This window comes from Peromyscus leucopus, chromosome 12, assembly GCF_004664715.2.
Source record: "Peromyscus leucopus breed LL Stock chromosome 12, UCI_PerLeu_2.1, whole genome shotgun sequence".
Taxonomy (NCBI): Eukaryota; Metazoa; Chordata; class Mammalia; order Rodentia; family Cricetidae; genus Peromyscus; species Peromyscus leucopus.
The window spans coordinates 80,881,618-80,908,665 of NC_051073.1; the positions used below are offsets into that span (position 1 = coordinate 80,881,618).

The 27,048-nt window shown below is 39.4% G+C and overlaps 1 protein-coding gene across 4 annotated transcripts in view; it reads left to right on the forward strand.

Annotated features, from left to right (window-relative positions):
• Positions 1-27,048, forward strand: part of Fgd4 (FYVE, RhoGEF and PH domain containing 4) — a 201,445-nt gene that overhangs the window by 25,752 nt on the left and 148,645 nt on the right. Inside the window, exon 1 of one of the 4 annotated variants that reach the window (XM_037209960.1) lies at positions 14,319-14,528. The exons of the other annotated variants lie outside the window; for them this stretch is intronic. Within the exon in view, the coding sequence (XP_037065855.1) occupies positions 14,519-14,528 (10 nt within the window). The 5' untranslated portion in view covers positions 14,319-14,518. Of the gene's footprint in view, positions 1-14,318; positions 14,529-27,048 lie in introns of those variants that run through there. 4 annotated transcript variants of the gene reach the window in all.

Consider the following 27,048-nt stretch of genomic DNA (forward strand, 5'->3'; position numbering starts at 1 on the left):
TAGAAGTAATACATAAACAATTTTCTAAATCTATAATTTATCATTACATGGATGCTATTTTACTAGCTGATTCATATGCAGATACTTTAGAAAGAATGTTTGAAGAAGTAAAGAAAATTTTGCCTTGTTAGGGATTACAAATTGCTCCTGAAAAGATACAAAGAGGAGAGTCTATTAATTATTTAGGATATAAAATAGGTCTACAAAAAATTAGACCCTAAAAGGGGCATATTAGGAGAGATTGATTGCAGACTTAATGACTTTCAAAGATTATTCTGAAACATTTCCCATCTAGGAACTGTTGTTGGGGCAAAAAAAATGATGAATGGAGTAATTTGTTCAAAACCTTAGAAGGTGACAAGGATTTAAATATTCCAAGAGAATTATCAGCTGAAGCTGAGAGAGAATTGGCTTTGGTAGAAAAGAAAGTACAGGAAGGACATGTGGATCATTTGGATCAAAAGCTTGATAGCATTTTGGTTATTTTACACTCTAGGCATTCTCCTACAGGAATTTAATGCAGAGGGAAGATATTATATTGGAATAGGTATTTCTACCAAGTAAACAGAGTGAAAAATTAAACTTATGTGGAAAAGATCTCTGACTTGATTTTAAAAGGAAAATTGAGACTTCGTCAATTAGCAGGAATAGACCCAGCAGAAATTGCAGTACCTTTAACTAAGGATGAAATTGACAAATTATGGCCAGAAAGTGAACGTTGGCAAAGAGCTTGCAGTAATTTTTTGGGAGAGATTAACAGCAAATATCCTAAGAGTGGTATAATTCAGCTTATAAAGAGAGCTGATTGGATTCTACCTCTTTATAATACAAATTATATATATTGAGATTGATATTGTTAGAAAATGCTATATATATATATATATCTTATTCAGGATATTGTACTTATAGAGTTCATTTAACAATGTAATGCAATTTGCTTATCCTTGAAAGTTATTATTACCAACTATTACAATATAAAGAAATGAAAGTTAGTAGTTAAACATTACAATCGAACTTATAGTCATATTAGATATGTTTTCAAGGTCGAGCAGATATATTTCAGATAGACAGGTCATCTTCAAACCCTTCAGAGATTTATAGAATATGGCATTTAAAATGTTTAAAAACATAGATTTTTTTTTCTTTTTTTATGACTATGAGACATGTTGGCTCCTGGCAGCACCACTCTACTTCAGAGAAGATATGGGCATTGAAGAAAATGCATATGGAGTTAACTTTCATTGTGGCAAAAGTTAGCCACTGGGCAACAAAGTGTCCTCTCATCAACTGCTGACAGTATGCTATCCAAAATGGACAAACAGGACACAAAACAAAGGACTGCTGATCCTTGCCAAGACAAGTGTGGTTGCAGATTTGGCAAAAGGCATCCTCTGAGGCCAGGACAATATGGCACCATTGCTGAAGTGGCTTTGTAATCTGGAAAAGGTACAGTGACCTTTTCTTTGAAGGCAGCTGAACAGGCAGTGGACCGATGGCTTCTGGTGTGCAGTGGAACAGTAGCTGAAACAGTTATTCTTGAAGGAATAATTAGAATGACAGAATCTAATCTCTCAATGGTAGATAGGCATTTAATAAAGGAGATGAAGCCACCTGCAAGCTGAGAAGAATGGGCAGCGGAATTCCAAAAACACCAGCAATTTCCAGAATTTAAAATCCTGAATCATGACAGGACAGTGGCGGAATTCAAGTTTATCTGGTACATTTGATACTTGCACTGAATATGAGATCAAGCTGTTGGCCTTGTGTACATCTTGCTTCACAAATGAGTCTGTCAGATATGCTAAGCCTGTAGGCCAAAGATGATGCCCCAAAATTGCAGAGAAACCTTAGGTGACTGTCCAGGCAGCTGGCTGTTTCTGTCATAACTCATTTTATAGAAGTCATTTGTTTGCACTTCCTGTTTTACTAGGGAATATTATTTCCTTCTTGAGTCTCTGAGTGAGTTGAAGATTTGATAGTTGTAGTAACAGTTTTCCTTGTTAAGAAATTCGGAAAAGAAACCCACTAAGAGGTGTTAAATGTATAAGTTTGAAAGACATCATGAGATAGTTTTATGTTGGTAATGTAAGTTAGGATAGAAAGTGAATTAGGCACATTTTGGACTCACCAAAATAGGATAGATAATAGAATATTTTCTCTGAATTTGTCAAATGCAGATGGACTAGACATTTTTGATATATTTATTGCTTGTATGTATTGTATTGTACTTATTGTATATAGTTTTTCTTATAACTTTTTTATTGTATTTTATTAGACAAAAAGGGGAATATGATATTTTATTTGTGATTTAATAAATAAAGTTTACCTGGAGATCAGAGGAAATAGCAAGCCATTTTAAGTAAACAAGGAATTCAGACAGCAGTAGCACACACTTAATCCTCTCACTTAGCAGGCAAGATCTCTGTGTGTTCAAGGCCACACTAGGGAACAGAACCAAGTGTAGTGACACACTCCTTTAGTTCCAGTACCAACCATAGAGGCCTGGAAGTCTGTACAGACAGACAAAAAGTGACAGAGCTATATAGGAAGAGGAAGTGAGGTAGCTGGGCTAAGAGAGCCAGTGAGAAGGCACAACAGCAAGGCAATAAAGGTGTGTGTAGACAGGAAGTAACTTGCATTTTGGAAGCTGCAGAGTTGATGAGGTAAGGTTTGCTGGTGACTTTTCCTGTTTCCCTGATCTTTCTAATGCTTTCACCCCTACAGTTGGCTCCGTGTTTTTTATTTAATAAGACCATTTAGAAATTCGTCTACAGACAGTACACTATTATGGCACCATTCATTGCCATAGGAGCTAATGCATTGGGTTGTGTGGATTAAATAAGGAAGCCGTATGTGGAATGCATAGATGCTTTTCTGCTTGCACCTGCCTGCACTTTCCGTAGTGACTCTTTCTTATACTGATATTACTTTTTTTTCCAGGTAAACTTTTAAAATACTTAAGAGTATTTTAGTGATCTGTTTACTCTACAACCAAAACAAGAGGAAAAACTTTATGTAGTCCAGCTTTTTAATTTATCTTCCTTTTGTTTGTCATGGCAGTAGGCTTTTAACTATAGAAACTGAATATACAATGCTTTTCCATTTGGTTTCAGAGCAGATGGTTCCTGTGATTTAGAACAGTGGCTTTGACACTTTATACCCATAGCCTAGTAGGAAGTTGTATATGTTTGTGTCTGCAATGAATGTATCTATTCTGTGTATTTATGTGTCTGCAGTAAATGTATCTATTCTGTGTATTTATGTTTCTGGAGTAAGTGTATCTATTCTGTGTAGTTAACACTCTTAATTTTTTGTTTTTGTTCTCTATCAAGCTCATTAATGGAATGAAACCATAGTTTGAAAATTTAATTGCCTTTTTTTTCATTTTTATTTTATTTTATTTGGTTCTTTTGAGACAGGGTTTCTCTGTGTAATTCTGGCTGTCCGGGAACTTGGTCTGTACTCCAGGCTGGCCTCGAACTCAAAGATCCACCTACCTTTGCTTCCTGAGTGCTGGGATTAAAGGCATGTACCACTGGCATCCTCAGTTCATTTTTATTTCTTTCCTGGAGACCTTTCAGGGTGGAAATATGCAAGGCCAAAGTCAAAAGAAGGGGGCTTCACATCTTAAAATATGTAAGGTTGGAGTAAAGGCTGTGACGTTCCACCACCTGGTCCATGAGGCCATGGCTATGACAGAAGAGAGAGAAGACAGAAGAAAGTGCAATGTAGGTATTGTGGCTCAAAGCTCATGTTTCTGCTGAGTATTTAACTTTTGTTTTGTGGAGAGATTTCAAACTGATATTCTACAATTCTTAGATCTATGAAATTTCCTTAATTTGTATTACTTAGAGAATAATGTACAAGCAAAAGACCAGTGGGATAAGAAAAAAAGTCCTAATAAAGCAATATAAGAAAAAAAATTCTCCAAAAATACCTTTAAGTACCTTTTGTGTGGGCCTTCTGCTGCTGGGCAGGGAACTAACACTGTAAGGCTTGCAGCAGCCCTGTACTGAATATTGATAAAACATAGATCCCAACAGGACTCCAGGGGTTAATTGTCCAGTGCTAGACAAGCTGTTCTCACTGGGGAACTGCTACCAGGTCTCAATGTCTAGAGTGAACCAACCCACCTCCGTTCTTCCCTCCCTCCCCCCCTCCCTCCCTTCTTCCCCCCCCCCCCCACTTTCTTTTTTAAGAGTTAGAAGGATTGGTTTCAAAGTGTGCTAATTTTCTGCTGGAAATCCATCTAGACAATATTTTTTTAATTGGCAGGCTTTTTATTACTGTTTCAATCTCCTTTTGTGCTATGGCTCTGTTTAGATTGTTGGACTCTTGATTTAACTTTGGCAGTTTGGATCAATCAAGGAATTCATCCATTTCTTTTAGATTTCCCAACTTAATGAAATACAGATTTTAATAGTATTCCCTTATAATACTCTATTTCTCAGTGTCTATTTTTTCCCTGGTCATTTCTGATTCTCTTAATTTGGATCTTCTCTTTATCTCTTTTGGTTAGTTGGGCCAAGGATCTGTTGATCTTGTTAATCCTCTTAGAGAACAAGTGATTAGATCATTGATTCTTTGTATTGTTTTCTTTGTTTCTATTTCATTAATTTCTGCCTTGATTTTTATTAATTTTTGCCTTCTTCTGTGTTTAGGTTTGGTTTGTTCTTTTGCCAAATTCTTGTTTCGCATCACTAAAGTCACTTGTTTGTACTCTTTCTCTTTATCATTATTTTTAAATGTAGCAATTGGAGCCATGGATTTCCCTCTTAGAACTGCTTACTATATGCATCAGAAGTTTGTTATATTATATTTTCATCTTTGTTTAGTTCCAGGAATACTTTGATTTCTCCTTTGACACATTCCTTATGCATTAGTGAGTTTTTTGATGTCCACGAGTGAGCACACACTAGAGTTTTGTTTTCTGTCAGTTTTAAGGTTTATTGCATAAAAGTCAGATATATGTGGAATTATTTAATTTTTTCTCTGTTAAGTTTTGCTTTGTGTCCCAGGATGTGGTGTATTTTAGAGACGTGTCCATGTGTTGCTAACTAGAATGTGTATTCTTTGATGTTTGGGTAGAATAGTCTGTAAATATCTGTTAGGTCCTTTAATATAAGATGCCATTTACTTCTGAAATTATATATTTGTGTTCTTAATTGTGGGTTGTTTTTTTAAAATCATGGCTTCATTTGTATCTTTTCTGGGTGTCTTGGCTGTGCTTACTCCTCTCCTCAGTTTGAAGTATTGCTTCAGTATTCTGTTTAGCGATTTTTTTTGCTTGTGTTTTTTGTTTGTTTGTAGCTGTGGTTGTTGGATATGATTTTGTTTAGACTGTTTAGATCTTGGAAAGTTTTCCTTCCTCTTTAGCTATGGCAGGTGGTTTTTCTGGGTGCAGTAGTCTAGGTTGATAGTTGTGGACTTGGAGTACATTGCTCCTGGCTCACTGGCTTTTAGAATTTCTACTGAGAAGTCGGGTGTTACTCTGATGAGTTTTCCCTTGTATGTGACTTGTGTTTTTTCTTGTCAAACTCTCAACATTTTAGCTGTGTATATTTGGTGTTTAAACCATGATCTGGTGTTACTTGCTGCTTCTTTGGTCTTGTCTGGCTGGGGTTCTGTGTGCTTGTACCTGTATTGGTGTGTCTTTCCTTAGTTTGGGGGTCATTTTCTTCTCTGGCTTCCTAAAAGAGCTGATCTATGCCATTAACCTGGATCTTCCACATTCCTTCTTGTACAGTCCTCTCCTGTGCTTTAAAGTGTTTTTCATTTTCTTTGGTGTATTTTGTCTAGACCCTCTACTGCGTCTTTGAACCCAGGCAGGCTGTCTCTGCTTGACTTTACATGTAAGGCTTTGCCCTGAGTTTTCTGACTGGGATATTGAGGTTTTCAATTCCATCTTCATTTCAGCTTTGTTCTCTTCAGTGTTTCTATCCCTTTATTGAATTCAGTTTTAAAACTTAAATTCTTTTTGCTATTTTTTTTTTCCTCTTTCTGGTTTTCCTAGACAGAGTTTCTCTGTGTAACAATTCTGTCCGGGAACTCACTGTGTAGAACAGGCTGACCTTGAACTCACAGAAATCTTCTTCTTGCCTTCCAAGTGTTGGAATTAAAGGAATGCACCACCACACCCAGCTTTCTTTGCTTTTTTATTTAAGTATGTTATTTGTATTTTCTTGGCTATCACTCCTGTGTTCATTGTTGTTCAATGAAGTATGTTTTCATGTTTTTAAATCTTTAATTCTTTGATAAAATTTAAGATAGTGCTTTTAAATTGTTTTTCCTGGGGTTCATTTAGGTGTTAGGGTCCTGGAGAAGTCCCACAAATGACCACCGTCCACATATGCAAGAGTGTTTATTATTCCAGCATGCTGGGGCCTGCCATCCAACACAAAGGCAAGATGGCAAAGACGCTGAGAGGGGTGTGTGGGCTCCTTTTAAGCACAGTCAAGGGTAGGTCCTAAGGCAGTTAGGTCACTTTAGATATAATTGGCTCAAGCAAGTGGTAATCATATTATTATGCCATTATTAGTACATTCTAGTTGGCCAGGGCTAGTCAGGGCTACAGCTTTCCATTTTGGGGCAGGCCTCGACAAGTCCCAGGCTTTGTCCTTATTTGGTCATAATCTTGAGCTATTTATGGCTTAGGCTGCCCGGCCTCCTCATCCTTGCTGTCCAGGGTGTTGGATATTGATTGTCCTTTGTTCGTGGCTCTTCCTCAGAAACTGCTTGCTCCATTCCAAAAAGCAGGGACTGGGGCCTAGTTCTTAACTGAGTTACTAGGGCAGGCTGTCATGATACTTGCCTGGCCTTCTCACTAGGTAGTTCTCATTAGAAAATGCTTCTGTAGGTCTAGTGTGTTTATGGGAGGCATGCCGTTTTGGCTGTTAATGCTGCTTTTGCTTTTACCATGTGACCTGGGCAAATGGACTTCTTTCTTTGTGTGTCTAATGTGACAATTTGGTCTTAAATCATTTCAGGACAGGAGATGCATGAGCTTGAGCTAAGCCATGTAAATCCCGTGGATGAATTCTTTAATTAAACCAGGAAGAGATGGCTCCCAAACCTCCAGTCTAGAGCTAGGTCAGGCAAAGTGTGTTCACAAATGAAGGGGTCCACAGCCTTGAGTCTGGAACTAGGCTTGTGGTTTTGTAGGCAGTGGGTTAGGAGCTTCCTCGGCCTCTTCAGATGAACTGTTCTGACATTTTCAATGTATTCTCTGTGACCTTTGGAGCGCATTTATCTTTCTCCCAAAGACTATCTTTAGTGCTGGCTTAGCCATCATAAATTCCTTTAATCTGTTTTTATCATGGAAAGATTTTTTTCTCCTTTAATTTTATTTATTGTTTTAAGAGTCTGATGTTACTTCTAATGCATTTCATCTTTTAAAAACAAGTTTCTTTAGATTTATTTTATTTGTATGAGTGTTTTGCCTGCATGTGTATATGTGTACCACATGCATGCCTGGTGCCTGCTTAGGTCAGAAGAGGACATTGATTGAGCTGGGTTTGTAGATGGTTTTGAGTCACCATGCTAGGAACTAGAGCAGCAAGTTCTCCTAACCACTGAGCCAACTCATCCAGTCCTTACTGAACACAGTCGTCTGGGTGGAGAGTTGTGATCTTTTTGAACTGGCTTCTGGCTTTAAAAGTTTCTGTCAAATAATCAGGGATTGTTCTCACTGGCCTACATTTATAAAGGACTTGGCCTTTTCTTTCTTGCAGCATTTATCATCCTTTCTTTATTCTGTAGTTTCATCTTTTAACTGGCACATGTTGTGGGGAGTTTCTTTCCTGGTCCTGTCTAGTTGGTGTTCTGTAGACCTCTTGCACCTGGGTAAACATTTCTTTCTCTAGATTTAGGAAATATTCTCTAATCTTCTTGAAAATATTTTATCTGCCTTTACTGCATGATTGTTCTTGTTCTGTGTCTGTAATCTGAATGTTGGATCTTTTCATGGGGCCCTAGAGCCCTCCCATATTCTGGCTGAACTCCTGGTGCAGATAATACATAACGATCCTGAAAAAGAATAGTGTGTGAGGAATCACTGTATTAAATTCTAAGGTTATTATGTAGTTCAAAACTAGTATTTGGAAGAGGGATAGGCAAATAAAGGAAATAGAAAAAAAAATGCAGAAAATTGCCACCTGAAAAATTTCAAAAGTATTAAAATCAAGGAAAGATGATCCGTTCCACAGACTGTTTCCCACTGGATACCCAGGGGCCCTGGGAGGAAAGAATAAAGTGGGGAAGGGAAGGAAGGAGGGCAGAAGAAATCAATCCGCTCAACATAAACTTTGTAGGTGTGTGTAACCTTTTGACCTGGTGACACAATATTGTCATCTAAAAAGTTCACGATTAAGAACAACACAATCTTGACCCCTCTGGCTCCTACAATCCCTCCTCCCCCTCTTCTGCAGGATTCCCCCAGCTCAGCCTAATGTTTGGCTGTGGGTCTGCATCTGTTCTGTCAGTTGCTGGATGAAGCCTCTCTGATGACAACTGAGCTAGGCACCAATCCATGAATATAGCAGAATATCGTCGTTAATATCATCACATTGACTTTTTTCCCTCCAGTCGTGTTTGGTTCTATCCTAAGTCTCTGGGCCACCCATCCTGTGGGTGCTGGCACTCTAGGCAGTGTCATGGGTGGGCTCCCTCTTGTGGCATGAGACTCAGGCTGGACCAGTATTGGTTGGACACTCTCACTATCTCTGTGCCGATCTAATCCCAGCACATTCCATAGGCAGGACAGACCATAGGTTCAAGGTTATTCCTCCCCTGGAAGTCTTGCCTGGTCAGAGGAGATGGCCAGTTCAGGTTACATATCTGATATTGCTAGGAGTCTTAGCTGGGGTCATCTTTGCAGATTCTGGGAATTTCCCTTGCACCAGGTTTCTGACCCTGAAGTGACACCCTTTTCAGTAGTCTCTTTCAGCACTCTCCCCTCCACCAACCCCCACTTGATCCCCAACTTCCCCCTGTCCACCCACCAAATCTCTTCTATTTCCCCTTCCCAGACAGATTCTAGTGCCCTCCTTGAGCCTCCTTGTTACCTAACCTCTCTGGGTCTGTGGTTATCCTTGACTATACAGCTAATATCCACTTATGAGTGAGTATATACCATGTTTGTCCTTCTGGGTCTGGGTTACCTCACTCAGGATGATTTTTTCTAGTTCCATCCATTTGCCTGCAGATTTCATGATGTCATTGTTTTTAACAGCTGAGTAGTACTCCATTGTATAAATGTACCACATTTTCTTTATCCATTCTTCAGTTGAGGGACATCTAGTTTGTTTTAAGGTTCTGGTTATTATGAATAAAGTTGCTATGAACATAGCTGAGCAAGTGTCTTTGTGGCATGATTGAGCATCCTTTGGGTATATACCCAGGAATAGTATAGCTGGGTCTTGAGGTAGATCGATTCCCAATTTTCTGAGAAACCACCATATTGATTTCCAAAATTGCTGTACTAGTTTGCATTTCCACAAGCAGTAGAGGAGTGTTCCCCTTGCTGTACATCCTCTCTAGGATGAGCTGTCACTTGTGTTTTTTATCTTAGTCATTCTCACAGGTATAAGGTAGAATCTCAAAGCAATTTTGATTTGCATTTCCCTGGTAGCTAAGGATGTTGAACATTTCTTTAAATATTTCTCAGGCATTTGAGATTATTCTGTTGAGAATTCTCTGTTTGGTTCTGTACCCCATTTTTTAATTGGATTATTTTTTTTGATGTCTAGTTTCTTGAGTTCTTTATATATTTTGGAAATAAGCTCTCATGAGATGTGGAGTTGGTGAAGATCTTTTCACATACTGTAGGCTGCAATTTTGTCTTATTAAAGGTGTCCTTTGCCTTACAGAAGCTTTTCAGCTTCAGGAGGTCCCATTTATTAATTGTTTACCTTAGTGTCTGTACTCTTGGTTTTCAGTTCAGGAAGTTGTCTCATGTGCCAGTGCATTCCAAGCTATTTCTCACTTTCTTTTCTATCAGCTTTAGTGTGACTGGATTTATGTTGAGGTCTTTTATCCAGTTGGACTTGAGTTTTATGCAGGGTGAAAGATATGGATCTATTTTCATTCTCCTACATGCTGACATCCAGTTATACCAGCACTGTTTGTTGAAGATGCTTTCTTTTTTCCATTGTGTAATTTTGGCTTCTTTGTTGAAAATCAGATGTCCATAGGTGTGTGGATTTAGAAAACCCACAGAATAAACTAATCTGGGCCCATAGGAGCTCATAGAGACTGATCCAACAACCAGGGAACCTACATGGGACTGACCTAGGCCCTCTGCATATATGTTACATTGTATAGCTTGGTCTTTTTGTGGGACTCCTAACAGTGGGAGCAGATGCTGTCTCTGACTCTTTTACTGGCATTTGGGACCCTGTTCCTCATACCAGGTCATCTTGCCCAGCTCGATACAAGGCAAATTGCTTAGTCTTTGCCTCTGCCTCCTAAGTGCTGGTATTAAAGGCGTCCACCGTCACCACCCAGCTGATACTTAATTCAAAATATTAAATCTCAGTTAAATAAAGTAATATTTACTTCCGTTCTTTAGTCACATGGTCCGTATTTCAAGTGTTCCTTATTATATCTCTCAGAGGCAGAACAGTCCAGTTACCAGAGAAAGTACAGTTATTTACTCTGTGAGGCATCTTCTTTATAATGACATGTAACACATGTGTTGGTACTCACACAGATTTAAATAAACTGCCTAGAATTTGTAAGCCAAGAAATAATGGTCCTTTCCAGTAAAATTAAAGAAAATAAATGTACTTAACATGTATTTTCAAAAAGTATTGCTATTTTTAGTGGGTAACAGTTAGCACAGAGACTCATAACTGGTCAAAATGTTGAGAATGAATGTTTATCCCTATAGAACATCCATATCATCCCCTCTAAGATTCAGGGATTTTTAAGAGCTTGAGGATGGGGACAGCATCCTATGAAACACTGTCTTGATAAGATGGGGCTGATGTAATCATGAACACAAGATGTGCACACACACAAAACTGAGACGTGTAAATAGGAAGGGGCTAAGTGGAAGAGGAAGGAGAGGAATGTGTTCACAAGATACTTTTTGCTTATATGAAATTGTCAAAAATTAGAGTATTTATAACTATTGCAATTTTGAGACTGTCCTCTATTTTAATAAGGAATTGAAACACTTGCTTCATGTCTAGAAAAAAAGTTTTTATTTATTTACCAAAACAGTTGCAGTTTTTCTCCAAATCACAATACAACATATACAGGAAATAGGCAAAAGGTGGAAGTAGATGTTAGGGGAAGAGGAAATTAATTTGGAGTGCTTTAAATACCCTGGGCTGTGTGGTGCTTGCTGCTAGTGCCTGACTTTCCAGGCGTAGTTAGCCCCCCAGAGGAAGTGCAAGCAGACCTTGAGCCCTAAAGCTATTCCTGAGTCAAATGACTTTGAGGAAGTGACATGACAGTTCTCTTCTCATTTTCCTCACAGCAAACCAGCTAATTAAGATCAAGACAAGATCCCTGGGTGGACACCTGGTTTCAAGATGCTATAACATGCTCCTGTTCCAAGGCTGGATGTGAAACTTAAAATTTACAAGTAGATTAAATAGGAAGTGTTGAGGTATTGAGTTACGAAGAGGACCACATGATGTAGAAAGCAGTTTGTCAGGCCTAAATAGAAAGTTTAGCAAGAGAAATGGAACCGTGAGTTTCTGGCCAGGAGCTGTCTGTGGATGGGCTGTGTCCTTCACTGTGAAATGGGCCCCCTGATAAAGCCTGGTGGTCAGAGTTCTTATTTGGGGATCCAACAGTCAAGTTCTGTAGCTCTGACTGATGATGTTCATCATATGAGGATGTGGACTATGATGCTGCTTCTGTTTCTCCTTCCGTGAAGTTTAATATTTAGTCTCCTCACTTTGGGAGTTACTAATTGTAGCACTGGAACAAATTGATTGAAATTTTGAGTCCTAAAACCCCTGTGAAATTTAAACATATGTGATTAGATTGGTCAAAATAACTTTGTTTTTGGTTTTATGTAGTCTTAATATGGCAAGCTATAAGTCATGAATGTGGAACTCAGCACACATTCATGAGGGATTTTACCTAGGGTGACATTTTCCCACAGCTGTACTCACATAGTACCTGGATAATGAAAAGGCCCTGTAAGTGGTAAAGATTTTTGAAATATCTACAGTGTAGGATTATTTATCCATTTATTTATTTATTTATTTATTTATTTATTTATTTATTTATTTTTGAGACAGGATTTCTCTTTGTAGGCCTGGCTACCCTGGATCTCACTATGTAGACCAGACTGGTCTCAAATTTGTAGAGATCCCCTGCCCCTGCCTCCTGAGTGCTGGGATTAAAGATATGTACCACCACCACCTGGCTACAATGTAGGAATTTATTCACATAAAATTCTATGCTTTAAACCATTATGAGATATTTCAAATAAATTTTTATTCATCCTTTTTTTCCCATACTACTGAAACATTGAAAAGGCGGTAGAAAAACGGGCCATGGTGACACATACCTTTAATTCCAGCACTTCAGAGGCTAAGGGCAGGCAGAACTCTGTGAGTTCAAGGCCAGCCAAGTCCAGGCTAGCTAGGGTTACAAAGTGCAACCCTATCTTCAGCCAGCCAACCAACCAACCAACCAACTAACCAACCAACCAACTAACCAACCAAAGGCTAGCATACTCATTAAGATCCTTCACCATGAAACATAACAGCAAAGCAAGACAGTTTCAGTTCAGCCATACTGGCATGTAGTCATTTTAAAGTTTCCTGCCACATGCCTCAGAGCTACAGAGAGGGATCAAAAAATGCTGATACTTCATAGACATGCCTGAGCACATTGCCAGCACCTCCTGTACCCCAGCCTTCATTTAACCTGGGTGAGCTTGGGGGCTTGAGTGAGTGAAGTTTGGAAAACATCAGGCCCTGAGGTGGACATATTACATGAACTTGCTGTAACACCAGTCACTTCACAGAGATCAACATGTAAAGCTCATGATTTTAACAATGTTCACATGATCATCACATTACCAGCTCTCAAAATCACCACCTCTTGGAAGTATTACACTAGATGAGAGGATGCTTAGGAAAGGCAGCTAAGTGGCATGACAGGAGCCTAATGGCCTGACTATTCCTGTAGCCTAGGTAAAGACAGAAGCATAGAACCAGCTTCACAAAGTGGTCCTCTGACTTCTACACATGCCCAGTGGTATGTGCACACCCATACCCCCCCATTAATACATATACACAGTAACAGTAAATACATCTCTTCAAACTCTATTCACATGTGTCACTGACAATTGCAGTGAGAAAATGTATGAGAACCTTGAAGTGCATAGAGCTCATCTCCCTGATGTTAATGTGCAGTGTCTGCCATACCTTAAAACAACAGGAGAATGTCTAAAAGGCCCCAGTTGATTTTCACATGTATTTCTCCAGCCGGGTTCCTCTATGCTTCCACTGGCTGGTTTGTAAGTTATTTTAAGTGTTTGTTTTGCTGTACTCATCCAAATTCCTCAAGCATTTGGAGGTAGTGAATAATTTTTAATCTCGATTTTCTTTCAGAAATGCAGTAATTTGTTGAAAGGATTATGACACTGAACTGAGTCTAGATATTCTAGTTTGAGTCTGACATCAAAACATTACAAAGAAAGGGAATTAGGTTTAGATTATTATGTAAAAGTTGAGTAGACATGTGACTGATTACTCTTTGAGTGTTCTAAGAAGCCTGTGTCATAAGTAACCAAAGCATTCATTTTAACCAATAATCTTATCTTACACAGAACAAGGGTAGCATCTTTAGTCAAAGTCCTATGTGTCTTAGCAAAGAAGTTACTTGTGTTGCAGTGTGATCTGCATACTTGTTTCTGAGAAAGACCTGAAAGATCCCTTTTCTTTGGGGAACATAGTCACATTGCTCAGAATTAGTTATTCTATTTCTTAGCTCTTTCCAGTGGCTGTGAAAAGATCCTAATGTTCTTTGAAGAATTTGTTTTTCCTGTGTGTGTGTGTGTGTGTGTGTGTGTGTGTGTGTGTGTTGCTAGATCAAACCTAGAACCATGTCATTCTAAGCAAGCTCTGTATATACCACAGATCTGCACCCCCAGCCTGTTTTTAAAGGATAGCTTGTTATTAAACCTAATGGCTTGCTATAGTTAAATCACATGCAGCTGGCCAGCGTCACCTTCCTATCCCACCCACAGTGTTCTCTCTCTCTGACCACATGTGGAAATACTTTCTTGGGGTTTTGAAATATATTGTGTCCTTTTTTGGGGTGTCCTCACAACTCTCACAACTAGGACAGTTATGAAACAACTCCGTAGTTCCTGTTATTTATGTTATTTGTCATTTCCAACATAAGACGCATGCCTGCTATCTGACTACAGACTGATAGAAATTTTGCCTCCAAATGACCAATGCAATTCCCTTTCCTCAAGAGGCAAGAAAAAAATTGATTAGAAGAGAAACAGGTGCTGCTGACTGCTATTTGAAAGGAATCTTTTATGGGGTGTGGTGAGTACTGCCATTTTATGACCACAGTTTTAGAATGATCTCAGGCTACAACAGAATTTTTTGGGTATATAGACTAAGTTGCTGGTGTGTGGCTTCATTTGGTGTTAATTTATCACGAACATTTCTACTGTGATCGAAAGTTATTGTGAATCTTCACCAGAAGGTTCTGTGATACCAGTTATTTTCTTTCTTTTTCTTTTTTTTTTTTGTGTGTAACTTCTTGTTTTCATGACCCAAGATGTAACTGAAGGAGCAGCCATTGTCTCTGTAGTTCATAGTACAACTCTGTTCCCAATAGTAATAGAAGTGAGTTAAAAAGACCAGAGTTGTTTTATTATTATTATTATTATTATTATTATTATTATTATTTTATTATTATAGTCTCCTTCTTCAAGGCTTTTGGGAAATCACGTATGATTTATCAGAATCTGAAGTTCATTTGACCAGTAATCTTACATTATCTTATATTTAACCAACTAACTGAACACATAGAACAAAATCAACTTAGGTCAATGTATTTGTTCAGAGAAAAACATTTTTTAAAGGACACATTTTTTTCTGAGCAAGAAGGAGAGAGCAGAGTATGCCTGTGGGCCTGCCTGGCGGTGCCTGCCGGTCCAGCTCTGAGGCTCTTCTGCGTTGCTACAGTTCTGCAAAGCCAGGACTACGGTGTGTGTGGATTTTGTGTGATAGTTCTTACTCCCGCCACATAATATTATTTTTTAAGCTACTAAAGTTTCTTTGGAAGTTCTGGTTTCAGTTGCTCTGTGTTGTTGTGTCCCAGGGCAATACCTTGGTTCGGTGTCTCGATTTTGGCTTATGAATAACTTTAAAAAGAACACTAGCGTGTAAGACAGCCGTGCCAGTGCCTTAGGGCCGAACCCCATCACACTTAAATTCTTGGTTTTAGGATAATAATAGTAGCTGACCTTAGATTTTTCAGAACCCGATACTGTATTCAGGTTTTAAACATTTGAAGTTGTGGATCTTACTTTTTCTTAAACTGTTACTTCCTCTTGTGTCCACTAGCCTGTGTCCTCTCCATAGTGAAAAGACAGAGTGAAATACAGAGGGAGCATTTGCAGACAGGACCTTTGAGGAAAACTGAATAAGGACTGTGACCCAGGCTGCTTCTCCTGCTTTCTATGTCTTGTGAGTGGAGAACTAGATCCATTGTATCAGGTAAACAGCACAGTTAGGAAAGCACTGGGACCGCCAGGTACACAGATCCAGGAAGCTTTGACTGAAGGTCTTCTTTGTTTACTAGGATAGTAATGACTTGGGCACCTCTCAATAATTCAGTTTCAGTAAAAGAAAGCCTCTTGTCCTCTAGATTGTAGCCATTAATAAAAATGCTGTCTCTTGACCCCTAACTTCAGCGGCACCTCTGCTGTTTTGACTCGAGTTCTGTCATTTGACGTTACCAGAATCAATTTAGATTCAGATTCTTTTTGTGATTTTGCTTAAATTACTTCAAACACAGACTGTGTTTCCTATTTCATAGATTTTACCTAGTATAGGGCTCTCAGGACAGCACAGGCATGTGAGAATTGGTCAGTCATCCGGAGTGGTCATTTTTTGCTAAATAAGTGGCCTTTGTTGTGTTTGAGTTTTCTGTGTGAGAATGAAGACAAAATGGCTTCGTATTGCTGAATGGAAGCAAATTGTGTTCTTTCTGAATGAGAATATTCCTGCAAATGTCTTCAGTGAAAGATTATGTGGTTTTAGGGTATGGTCCCTCCAACTGGACTAACAGAAAGTATCAATGAGGCTGTCCATCCAAACAGTTCTTTACTGTACTGTGTGATGTGTTCCTGTACATAACCTGTATACGGCAAGAGTCATTTGTCTTTTCATTTAAAAAATTTCATTCGTTTTTTGCAGTAACTAATTTAATCTTTTAAGTAAGTATTAAGACAAGCAGGTTCATTGAAATGATGTGGCTCTGACCATGATGGAGTAATAAATGTTGGAAAACTTTCTTTTCATTAAAAAATAAAAATCAAGCAAAAATAATGGGCCCAGTTAAAGGGCTAGGCAGATAAAGGCACTTGCCATTAAGCCCAAGTACCCATGTTTCATGCCTGGGAGCCAAGTGGAAGGAGAAAATATACCCTTATAAGTTGTCCTCTGACCACCACACCTATGCCATGGTGTGTATGTACACATACGTGTATATACACACACAACGGCAATACAATTTTTATATTTCAAAATGAAAATGATTTCAAAAGCATATTCTACAGTTGTTTGCAAGCCCTATAAGCTAGTATAGCTATATTAGAAAATATATTGGAAAAGTCTAAAGTACAAGAATCTACATTATAAACTTAGAGAAACCAAATAACTCTACATAGAAGAAAACAGTGGTAAACATGAGAATTAAAACTACACAATAGAGAAAATTTTAAAAAACCCAAAAGAAAAGCTTAATAAAATTGACAACTCCCTATCCAAGCATTAGAAAAGAGAAGAAACAGTACTGTTGCTTGGATTCTACTCAGTTGTAAGTGACTCTATGTTAATGAACTCTGTAACATATATGAAATACACAAGTTGCTCCGAGGGATGTACCCAGGGCTGGGGACATAGGGTAGGGTAGAGTAGAGTGCTTTTAGCATGAACAGGTCCTGGATTTACTCTCTGCAATGGACCTGCAGGACACATACTTAGGAAAGCTATATAGAAGCCCAGAATGTTCAAGCTGCACTAAGTCTGCTAAACAAATTTAATTTGTGCTCTAAAGGTCTCCTGGCATGCTCTGCTGTGATGCTGACAGACCACATTTGAGAGCCTGTCAGGTTGTGGTCTGTGAGCAAGTTAGCATAGCACTCTTGGTCAATGCTTGTCCTCCATAATTGATTAAGTGATGTGGTACAAACTAGGAGTATTCTCCTTGGGGGAAAAACTAATAATTAACTTATTCTTTCTATAATTAGGAACATTTGACCTTCTCTCTAACTTCAGAAAATCTGTGTCCTTACTAGTGTGAGAGAGCTTCAGTTTCTGTGTTTGTGAAATTACATATGAATAAGTGTGCGTTGGGGTTTTCTGGGTGAACACATAAATCAGGCTGGGTGTAAGTATGGTTATACTGTTTCTGGACATGCTGCTTTAATCTATGGTGAGAATTAAACCAAGATGATGCTATTTTTAGCAATAGCAATTTGGTTTTTGGTTTTGGAGCAGAAAGAAGAATGGAGTATCTATATATGTTTATATGTGTATATGTTTATATGTGTGCAAAAGGGTGTCCTCTCTCTCAAACATTGCCCTCTGTTCAAACACCAGATCAGAGGTGTGGGGATGCAGGTCAGTTGGCAGAGGACTTGCCTTTCATGCCTCAAGTCCTGAGATCAATCCTTAGAACCTCACAAACACAGCATGTTGGCACATGCTTGTAACTCCAGCAAACAACACGTGGCAGCCGAAGGGTCAGAAGGTCAAGTCATCGTGTGGGTGGTCCTGGATTGTGTAAGAGAGCTGTCTGAGCAAGTCAGCAAACTCCTCCATGACCTTTGTCAGTTCCTACCTCCAGGTTTCTGTCTCGAGTTCCTGCCCTGACTCACCTTGATGATGAACTACAAGCCATAATGAAATAAAACCGTTCTTCCCCTTGTTGCTTTTGGTCAGGATGTTTTATCACAGCAACAGAGAAGCCATGTAAGAAATTGGTACCATGTCAAGGGGGATTGTTTTGACACTCCTGACCTTGGGTTTTTGGAGCACTGTGGTGGCATTTGAGCCTTGGACTGGAAAAGCTACTGAGTGTTCAGAGCTCAGCGGGCTGTTCTGTGGGTGCTTGGAAGATAAAAAGGTGGAAGGAATGTAGACAAGGGAGCATTGCTGCACTGACCGTGCAGTTTTACAGGGAAGCAGACACTCTCTCTGTCAGCGTCATTTGTGTGATATTTTGAATCGAGAACCATTAACGTGAAACCTTTCTTTACTGGTACAATTGACACTGGTCAGATGTAGCTGAGAAATTAGTGGTGATTAAGAAGAGACCTGCATCATTGAAGATCGTAAATCTGGAAATATTTCCTCAGGGTCAGGATACAGAAGTTGTAGTCCAGAGACTGTATCTCATGCTAGCAAGTAACCTGTAGAATCACCCAGGTGGTACTTTGAAGTCGTGAAGGAGTCAAGGAGAGCAGCTGAGGTTTGGCACTGTGTGGTAGGGCTGGGGTCCCTGAAGAGAGACAAGGAGAGGCCATTATTGAAACTGCAGCCTCAGTTGCAGCAGAAGACTCAGTATGGTGATATTTTATTTGTACTGAAATGTGATTTTAATTTTATGTTAATACATAAAGTTGCCCTGGGGTCAGAGCTATTAGAGCCATAGCAAGAGCGTGGCGGTTAGAAGAGCTAGGTAGATTTCTGTGTGTTCAGGGATACAGCCAGTATTGGAGACATACGCCTTTAAGATCTGGAGGGCGGTACTTACAGGCAGTGACAAGGCAGTCATGTGGTTGGGTTTACAAACAATGAGAAGACAGAACAGAAAGACTATTTAAAGACAGACAAACAGGAAGAAGCTCTCTCGGGGAAGCTAGGAACACTGCAGGAGGTTTGATTTTATTAATAAGAACTTTGAAGATTCATGCTACAACTCAGGATTGAAAGTGTCATGGAGAAAAGTTGGCACAATGTGGCAGGGGCGGAGTCCCTCAAGAGAGCCCAGGAGAAGCTCTAGGTGAAGGTTATGGCCCAGTTGCAGAGACCCTAGAACTTTGGAGATGCCTATAACATGGATGAACAGCAAGGACAGCAGCAGCCATGGAGTGGAGGCAGCCTGAGCCTATAAGATAGTGTGTGCTGTGCAAGCCCTTGGGAGCCGAGAAGCTCACCAGTCACAGAAAGCTGACCAATGAGCTGTACACTGATGGACCTTTACTAGAATTTGAATGTTCTTCCCTCTTGGAATAAGAAAGTATTCAACTTGTATTTTATTTTGATACTTAGTAAAAGGCCTGAACTTTAAAAGCACTGGAAGTTTAAACACTTTCCATTTCTAGGCTTTCAAAAGTTGAAATGTTTTATATTTGATATCAGTATTAATGTGAAATCATAATGGATGAACAAGAATGGAAAGGTTATGATTTAACAGTAATGTTAACAGTATTTCAAGTTGACAAGGAGTAATTGTGCTATTTTTTATGTCAACTTAATACAGCCTAGTATCATTTTGGAAGAGGGAACCTCAACTGAGAACATTCCCCCCACTGGAGTGGCCCATGGTTCATTGATGGTTGATGTGGGAGGGCCATGAAGTGGCATGAGTCCTGGCAGGGTGGTCCAGAATGGTATAAGAAAGCAGGCTGAGCAAGCCACGAAGAGCAAGCCCATAAGCAGCACTCCTCAATGAACTCTGTATCAGTTCCTGTCTCCAGGTTCCTGCTCTGACTTGCTGGGACAATGGACTAACTACAAGCTAAAAGATGAAGTAAACCATCTCTGCCCAAAGTTGCTTTTGGTCATTGTCTTAGTCACTGTTCTATTTCTGTAAAGAGACACCATAATCAAGGCAACTCTTATAAAAGAAAGCATTTAACTGGGGGGCTTGCTTATAGTTTCAGAGGTTTAATCTATTATTGCAGACAGCATGGCAGCAGGTATTGGGAAGTAACTAGAGCTGCATCCTGATCCCCAAGCAGAGAGAGAGAGAGAGAGAGAGAGAGAGAGAGAGAGAGAGAGAGAGAGAGAGAGAGAGAATGAATGAATGAGAATATATGAGCCTGGCACAAGCTTTTGAAACCTCAAAGCTTACCCCCAATGACACACTTCCTCCAACAAGGCAACACCTCCTAATCCTTCTAATCTTTTCAAATAGTACTACTCCCTGATAACTAAGCATTCACATATATGAGCCTATGGGGGCCATTCTTATTCAAACCACCAGAGTCATGATGTTTTTTCACAGCAATAGAAAAGCTAACCAAGACACCTAAGTAAGCCATCCTCTTCATTAAAAATGCATGATTCAGTGAGGACTTTCCCATACATATATAAGCTGGAATAGCATAATGACTTATATCCAAGCTTTGTTCTAAAAAAAAAAAAAAAAAATCAAAACCAAGTTCACATAGAACAAAGTACTTAAAATCTGTGCCTCAGTCTCCATACTTGAAAATGAGGATAAGAATAATATCTTACCTGAGGTTTAAACAGTTGTGAAGTGTTTATTACAGCATGTAACACATACTAAGAAGTGAGTAAATAATGCACCATTACTAATAATACACCATAGCCACATGGCTTTTGGGATACATGATTATTGCTAAGACTTGTTATGAAGTGTTCCCCCAGAGTGCATGTGTTGAAGGTCATAATGTTCAGATGGGACCTTGAGTACTGACTGGATTTTAAGGATACTAACCTACGTGGAATACTGGAAGGTCAGGACTAGTTGGAGGAAATAGATCATTGGATATGTGGATGTTACTTAAGGATTTTTGGGTCCCTGATTGACTGCTTCTCTTTCCTCTACCTCCCCCAGTTCTCCACTCTCTCCCTCTCTGCCTTTTCCCAGCTGCCATTGCAGGAAACAGCCTTGATTCACTACATGGGCTTTACCTTGATTTTCTATTTCAAAACAGGCCCTACAGGTTTTTTTGGTTTGTTTTTTTATGTGTTATCACTTTAACCCAAAGCAATATAATAGCCTGTATAGGGTATGGACGTATTATTTCTATAACTTAACCTAATGCTGGATTCATAGGTTAACCTCTAGGGTTGCAATAGATTGAAAATTCATATAGGGCATTTTTTTTTTATTCATGCAAAATACTTGTTTAGTGTTCCCTATGTAAGGCCTTTAACACTGGGAACCGAGAATCTCAAATAGCATAGCCCCTGACATGCAGGCCCCCAGGTGAAGGGAAGATGTGTACAGATAACTCTGGCCAGGTGTAAACAACACCTGCATCCAAGTTACTGAGGAACTTCAGCGAGAGGCACAATGTCAGTCTGTCTGGAATCTTGGAGAAGACAGAAGAGCGTGTAGGAGATGAGGTAACAGAAGTTCCTGGAGGTGGTTATACAGAGGCTCTAAAAGGTAGAGTCTAGTTAGGAACTCTTTAAGGAATCCAGGGGGAGTTGGTGTGCCTTTCCCTGGTAGGAGACGTGGAAATGGTAACAAATGGCTAGATTTGAAGAACTACAGCACTTGAGCAAATGGGTTGGGTGTGAGTTCTCAGGGATGAGGCAAGGCTAGTTTCCTGTGTTGGTTAACTTTGACTGTCGTGTGGAGGAGTCTGGACTCCAGGAAACAAACATCTGCGTATATCTGGGAGGCGGCTTCTAGACCGAGTGAGCTGAGGTGGAAGAACTGCCCTAAGTATTTGTGGCACCATTCCGTGGGGAGGCTTCCAAAAGGAACAAAAGGGCAAGAAGTGGCTGAGCATGGCCTTCCCCTCTGCTTCCTGATGCAGATGCCGCATGGCAGCTGCCCTCACCACTGCCCCATCCCCCTCTCTCTGCCGTGGGGACTTCACTGTCAAACTGGACAACAAATCCCCTCCTTGAGGTGTTTGTTACAACAGTGAGAAAAGTGACCCAGAGAGAAGAGGGTTCCTGAGGGGCCAGTGTGAGTAAGAGAAGGGGCAGCCGCCACTTCCTAACCACGGAAGTCTCCTCTGCTTGTGACCTGGGTAGAAGAGTCAGTGGGTGAGGAGATGGAAGAGTCTGCAGTTCTCAGGCTCTGTCTCAGGTGAATACGTTTGGGAATCGGGAGTTTATTCATTCATAATGAGTTTTAAAAGCTTGGAATGGTCAGTAATTTTAACAATTATATTATAATTCTCTCGCATAAAATTTTCCTTGATATTCCCATCTTTTTTTAAAAAAATTCAAATGAGGAGGGGGATATAAGAGCAGATAATGGGGGCAATATGATCAACTGCATTATACATGGAGTTGAAAGAATAAATACATTTAAAACATAAGTAAACTTTTTATGAGGATATTGAAGCTTTACTAAATGACCGTTTCTTTTGCTTGGGATCTTTGGTGTGGATCTATGTATCTTTTGACATCTTATATTCCTTTGAACAGTTTCTTATAGTAAGTAAGTGTGGACACTGTTTTTGCCAGAATAGTTCATATACATTTCTTGACCATATTTTTGCCACGTTTCCACCCTTTTCATAGTCATTGTAATATAGTCTTACTGAAATTCTGATGGATTTTGCTTTTCAAAAGGTATTAATAATTGGGTTTTTTTCTTCTGAAACGAAACTTCTGATACTTTGAACAACACCCTACTTGATTATTTTTTACAGGGATAAATTTATTACAGCCACAAGTAGTGCTTATATTTTTTCTTTTAATATTTGTATACTTTTTCTTTTCTTTTTTCTTTCTTCCTTTTCTTTTTTTGGTTTTCCTGAGACAGGGTTTCTCTGTGTAGCTTTGGTGCCTTTCCTGGAACTCACTTTGTAGCTCTGGCTGGCCTTGAACTCACAGAGATCCGCCTGACTCTGCCTCCCGAGTGCTGGGATTAAAGGCATGCGCCACCACTGCCTGGTTTATAATATTTCTTTTTTTATGCCAAGAAAAGAAATGGAATTTCTGGGACAGAATGGTGGTAAAGGAGACAGCTAGCCCATAGTATTGTCTAGTGAATGGGCTTCATTTTCTTCTTAGGTTTACCCTGATTTTTCTTTTTACCTTGTCCTTTTAAAAGTTTACTTCTTAGCCAGCGGTGGTGGCACATGCCAGTGTGTGGTTTTGGTGTGGTATGTTTGATTTTTCAGCCATTATGATCTTCCCAGGATTATTCTTACTTGTTAGTCACACACACACACACACACACACACACACACACACACACACACACACGTCAGTTTTCCTGCTGAGTCAGTATTTAATCTTCATGACTGCAGAAACAAACTAAAGCACCCAGAGCAAAACAGAGACGTTGCTAACTTAGCATGAATAAGACCACGTATATTTACTAATTAAAGTCTCCACTGCCTTTCCTCCCATTCAATAAAGAACAAAAAGTAGAGCGTGATTTCCTTCTAAAAGAACTGATTTTGAAAACGACTTTATTTCCAAAATAAGATATATTTAAATATATTTGTTTAAAAATCCTTAAAAATATAAAATCAGTTTTTATTTCTGAGGGGGATTATAGATCAGAAAATGACTTGCTGATATAACTTAGTTTTCTATAATGTGTTATCTTGATTTTGCAAGTAAGCTTTCAAGTTTTTTGTTTGTGTGTTAAGTTTCCGTGACCTTTCTTTCTGAATGAGCAGCACAGCCTATCTGAGAATCAGGACTTTGTCCTGGCAAGGGTCAGTTTGCAGAGAGCTTAGTCGGTCTGTGCTGCCTGGTTTAAATAGCCAGACACCTGCTGAGCAAGCCCTGTGAGTGGCTGTGCCGGCTTCCTCACTTACGCTTTGCAGAGCTGGAACACAAAGACCACGATTGTTACCCTATAAGCCTGAGTCACATACTTCTACCAATCGCCTTAGGAGAGCTGGTTACCATGGAATCCACCATCTGTTCACTCCCCGCTGCCGGAATGTGATTATCCTTGCTGGGCTGGGAACGTGGCGTTAGCAAGGGAGTCTGTGTAGTGTGAGATTATCTGCGGTGCACTGGGCTATTGGGAGACTCCATTTGGCTTACTGGAAGAACAAATGAGGGGAACTGTGCTCCAGCCATTTGTGACTTGTAACCACAAGGAATAAATCAGCTTTTCTAGGGTAAGTAACCTGGTACTGCATATCCACTTTGTACGGTATTTGGTGTGAATATGATCTTTCTGTGGTCAAGGAAAGGAAGCCCTAAGCTCTTTGATAAGAAACTCCCCCCCCCAACCCCCAAAAGAAAGCTTGCACACTTGTCTTTTATTGATTTTAGACAACAACTACACGTTGGAATTATCCTGTAATGTTTGAACGTATTTCCTGCTTGTGAAAGTGCACTGTGATCCTTGAATGTAGCAAATACAGTCATCTTGTAATGGCTTCTACGGTGTTCTCACTGAAACACACCATGGCCACAGTGGGTTCAATGTCTATTCTTATTTGAGAAATGATTCCCATCAGTGGCATTTGTAGATTATGCTCAAACTAAGGTTTATAGTGGACCACATGTTTGAAGTGTGTCTGTGCAGGTCTCAAGGGCCAGCGCATGTGGAAACAATGTGACAGCGATGTAGCGACAGATAAGGCTCCGAGATAAGGGAGGGGGAGCCATGGCTGGCTTCTCAAGAGCTTCCTTTGTTACTGTTATTTCCTTTTGTCCACAGCTACTTAGAATGTGTGTTACATATTGTCAGCCTCAGAAGGAAATTTTAGTTTTAACAAATGGATGACTGACATTTTTCCTTGTGGCTCCGAGGTTGGTAGCTCAAACAAGGGACTACTATGTCCTTTGTAAAGCATCATTGTATTTCCTTCCCCCAAAATGCCCTAAAATATAAAAGTGTAAAACAAAAACAGCTGTATGCTCTGGAGACTTCTTTTGTGTCAGTGTTTCTGTCCTTGAAACCCCAGCGCACACCCTAGCACCCTGAGTTTAGCTGGTCTGCCATTTTATCTTCTGTAGGGAGGGCTGCAATTGGAGGCTTTGCATGTGCAGTTCAGTCAAACTTGAACCATGTTGTCCTCTTGGGTGTTCATATTAGTGAGCCATGGCTACCTAGAGAGCTAGAAACTGTCACTGGTCACAAGCACTGTGGTTTTTTTTTTTTTTTAAAGCAGTATGAAATCAGTGAACCTGGTATTATTAGTCAAGGACTCAGGTTTGTATTTCATTAATGGTTTTCAAGCCTAACTGTTTTTGTAGAGTCCTGGTATTAACTATATTAGTATTCTGCATTTATAGTAAATTTTTAAATAAGCAAAATAATCTAGGTACATACTATCTTTAAGAAACATCTCTCAACAATCCTAGATATATGTACCTGAAAACTTCCTTTATAACTATACAATGTTTTCAGCTAATCTTGTGTTACTCAGAAAAAAATTGACTAATTAAAATCTATAAATAATTGAAGGCATATAAAGTCAAATCGTGTATTTATGGCACTATTGTTGCTTTAATTACCCTGTATCTTAGAGACCTGAAACAGTGTTGGAGTACAGTGTGCTTACCATGTGCCTTGGCTCTAGTTTCTCAGGCCACGAAGTGGGCAGTACAAATCTACACTCCACCAGTTGACCATTTGTGACGTGCTACTGTTTTCCAGTTACCAACTTCAGTTAGCAAGGTGGACATCTGTCATGGTGTTGTAGGCTTTGGCAAGTACACTTGAAAACATATTTCTTAAGATCTTGTTTGTTCAGGTTTCTAGCATAACAAATAATAAACCTTATTTGATAAAGTGTGATCAAAATCTTTTTGCAGAATATTCACATTGAAAGGGAAAAGTGTCCTGGCTTGATGTAAAACAGTCTCAGTGCCCAGCTGTCTTACCTACCAGAGCATAAAACTCTCATGGAAGTCCAAGGCATGAGTGGGAAAAAGGGAATCTCCTCTCTGAAGGATTAAATGAGCAGTAACTCACCTACGACTTTAGAATGGGATTTTCATTTTGTCTTATGTGAATAACAACATGATGAATATTTCCCTTTTCTGTAATTAAAAAGTATTTTTATTTGGATGCATGATTTTGAAAGAATAAAAGGTTCAAAGTCTTTGTTATATCAACCACTGACAAATTTGGCAGCTCTAGACGGTGATCCCAACTGAGATGAGTGGAGGGCAGGCCACGGGCCAGTCCATACAGAGCACTGGTTGTCCCGGTCCAGATACTCACAGTCCGGGGTGCAGAGCCAGGTGACTGCTCCTCACTTCCTGTGGGTTTAGACCTTGTGAGATGTCTACTTCTGTTCATGGTTTTGCCAGCCCTGGTGCTGGCCTCTTTCATGAGGATTGAGAATGCATGGATTCTTGGGTCTGCTGAGAGCGCCGGCTTTGATTGTCCCCATCTTTCTGTGTGTGGGGGCTGCTAGATTTCAGTGGTTTTTGAGCTTTTTGCTAACTCTCTCAATGCTAAGATATTTTTCAGGTCCTCAATGAAATTTAGGAAACATGTGTGTTTTATGTTGATAAATATGTAAAATGAACTATTCAGTGTTGTTTCTTATAAAAGTATTAAATATAAAACTAAATAAACTTGACAGTGATTCAGATCATTCACTGTCAAGGCAGACAGCAAATCATTCTACTGTGAATTCACATTAGGTTGCTCATTTTTTTAAATATTATTTGACATATAATGCTGAAATGCTGCTTGACCTAACATAGTCCGGTAAATAGGTCATAGAGCTAATACTAGAGGTTAATTTTGAATAACTTTCTTCCTGTTTTTTTTTAAATTTTATTCTAACTTCTGAATTAAATCCTTCTGTCTCTTTAGAGCTTAGATTGTTTTCAAGTTCACTGTTTGAGGCCCCAGTGACCTGCTTTGTCCTTGAGCTAGGATGATGGAGTAGAAATAGGGATTTAGATGAGAAAATCTGTATCCTGTCATTGCTAGCAAATGCTGCTCTGCTCAGAG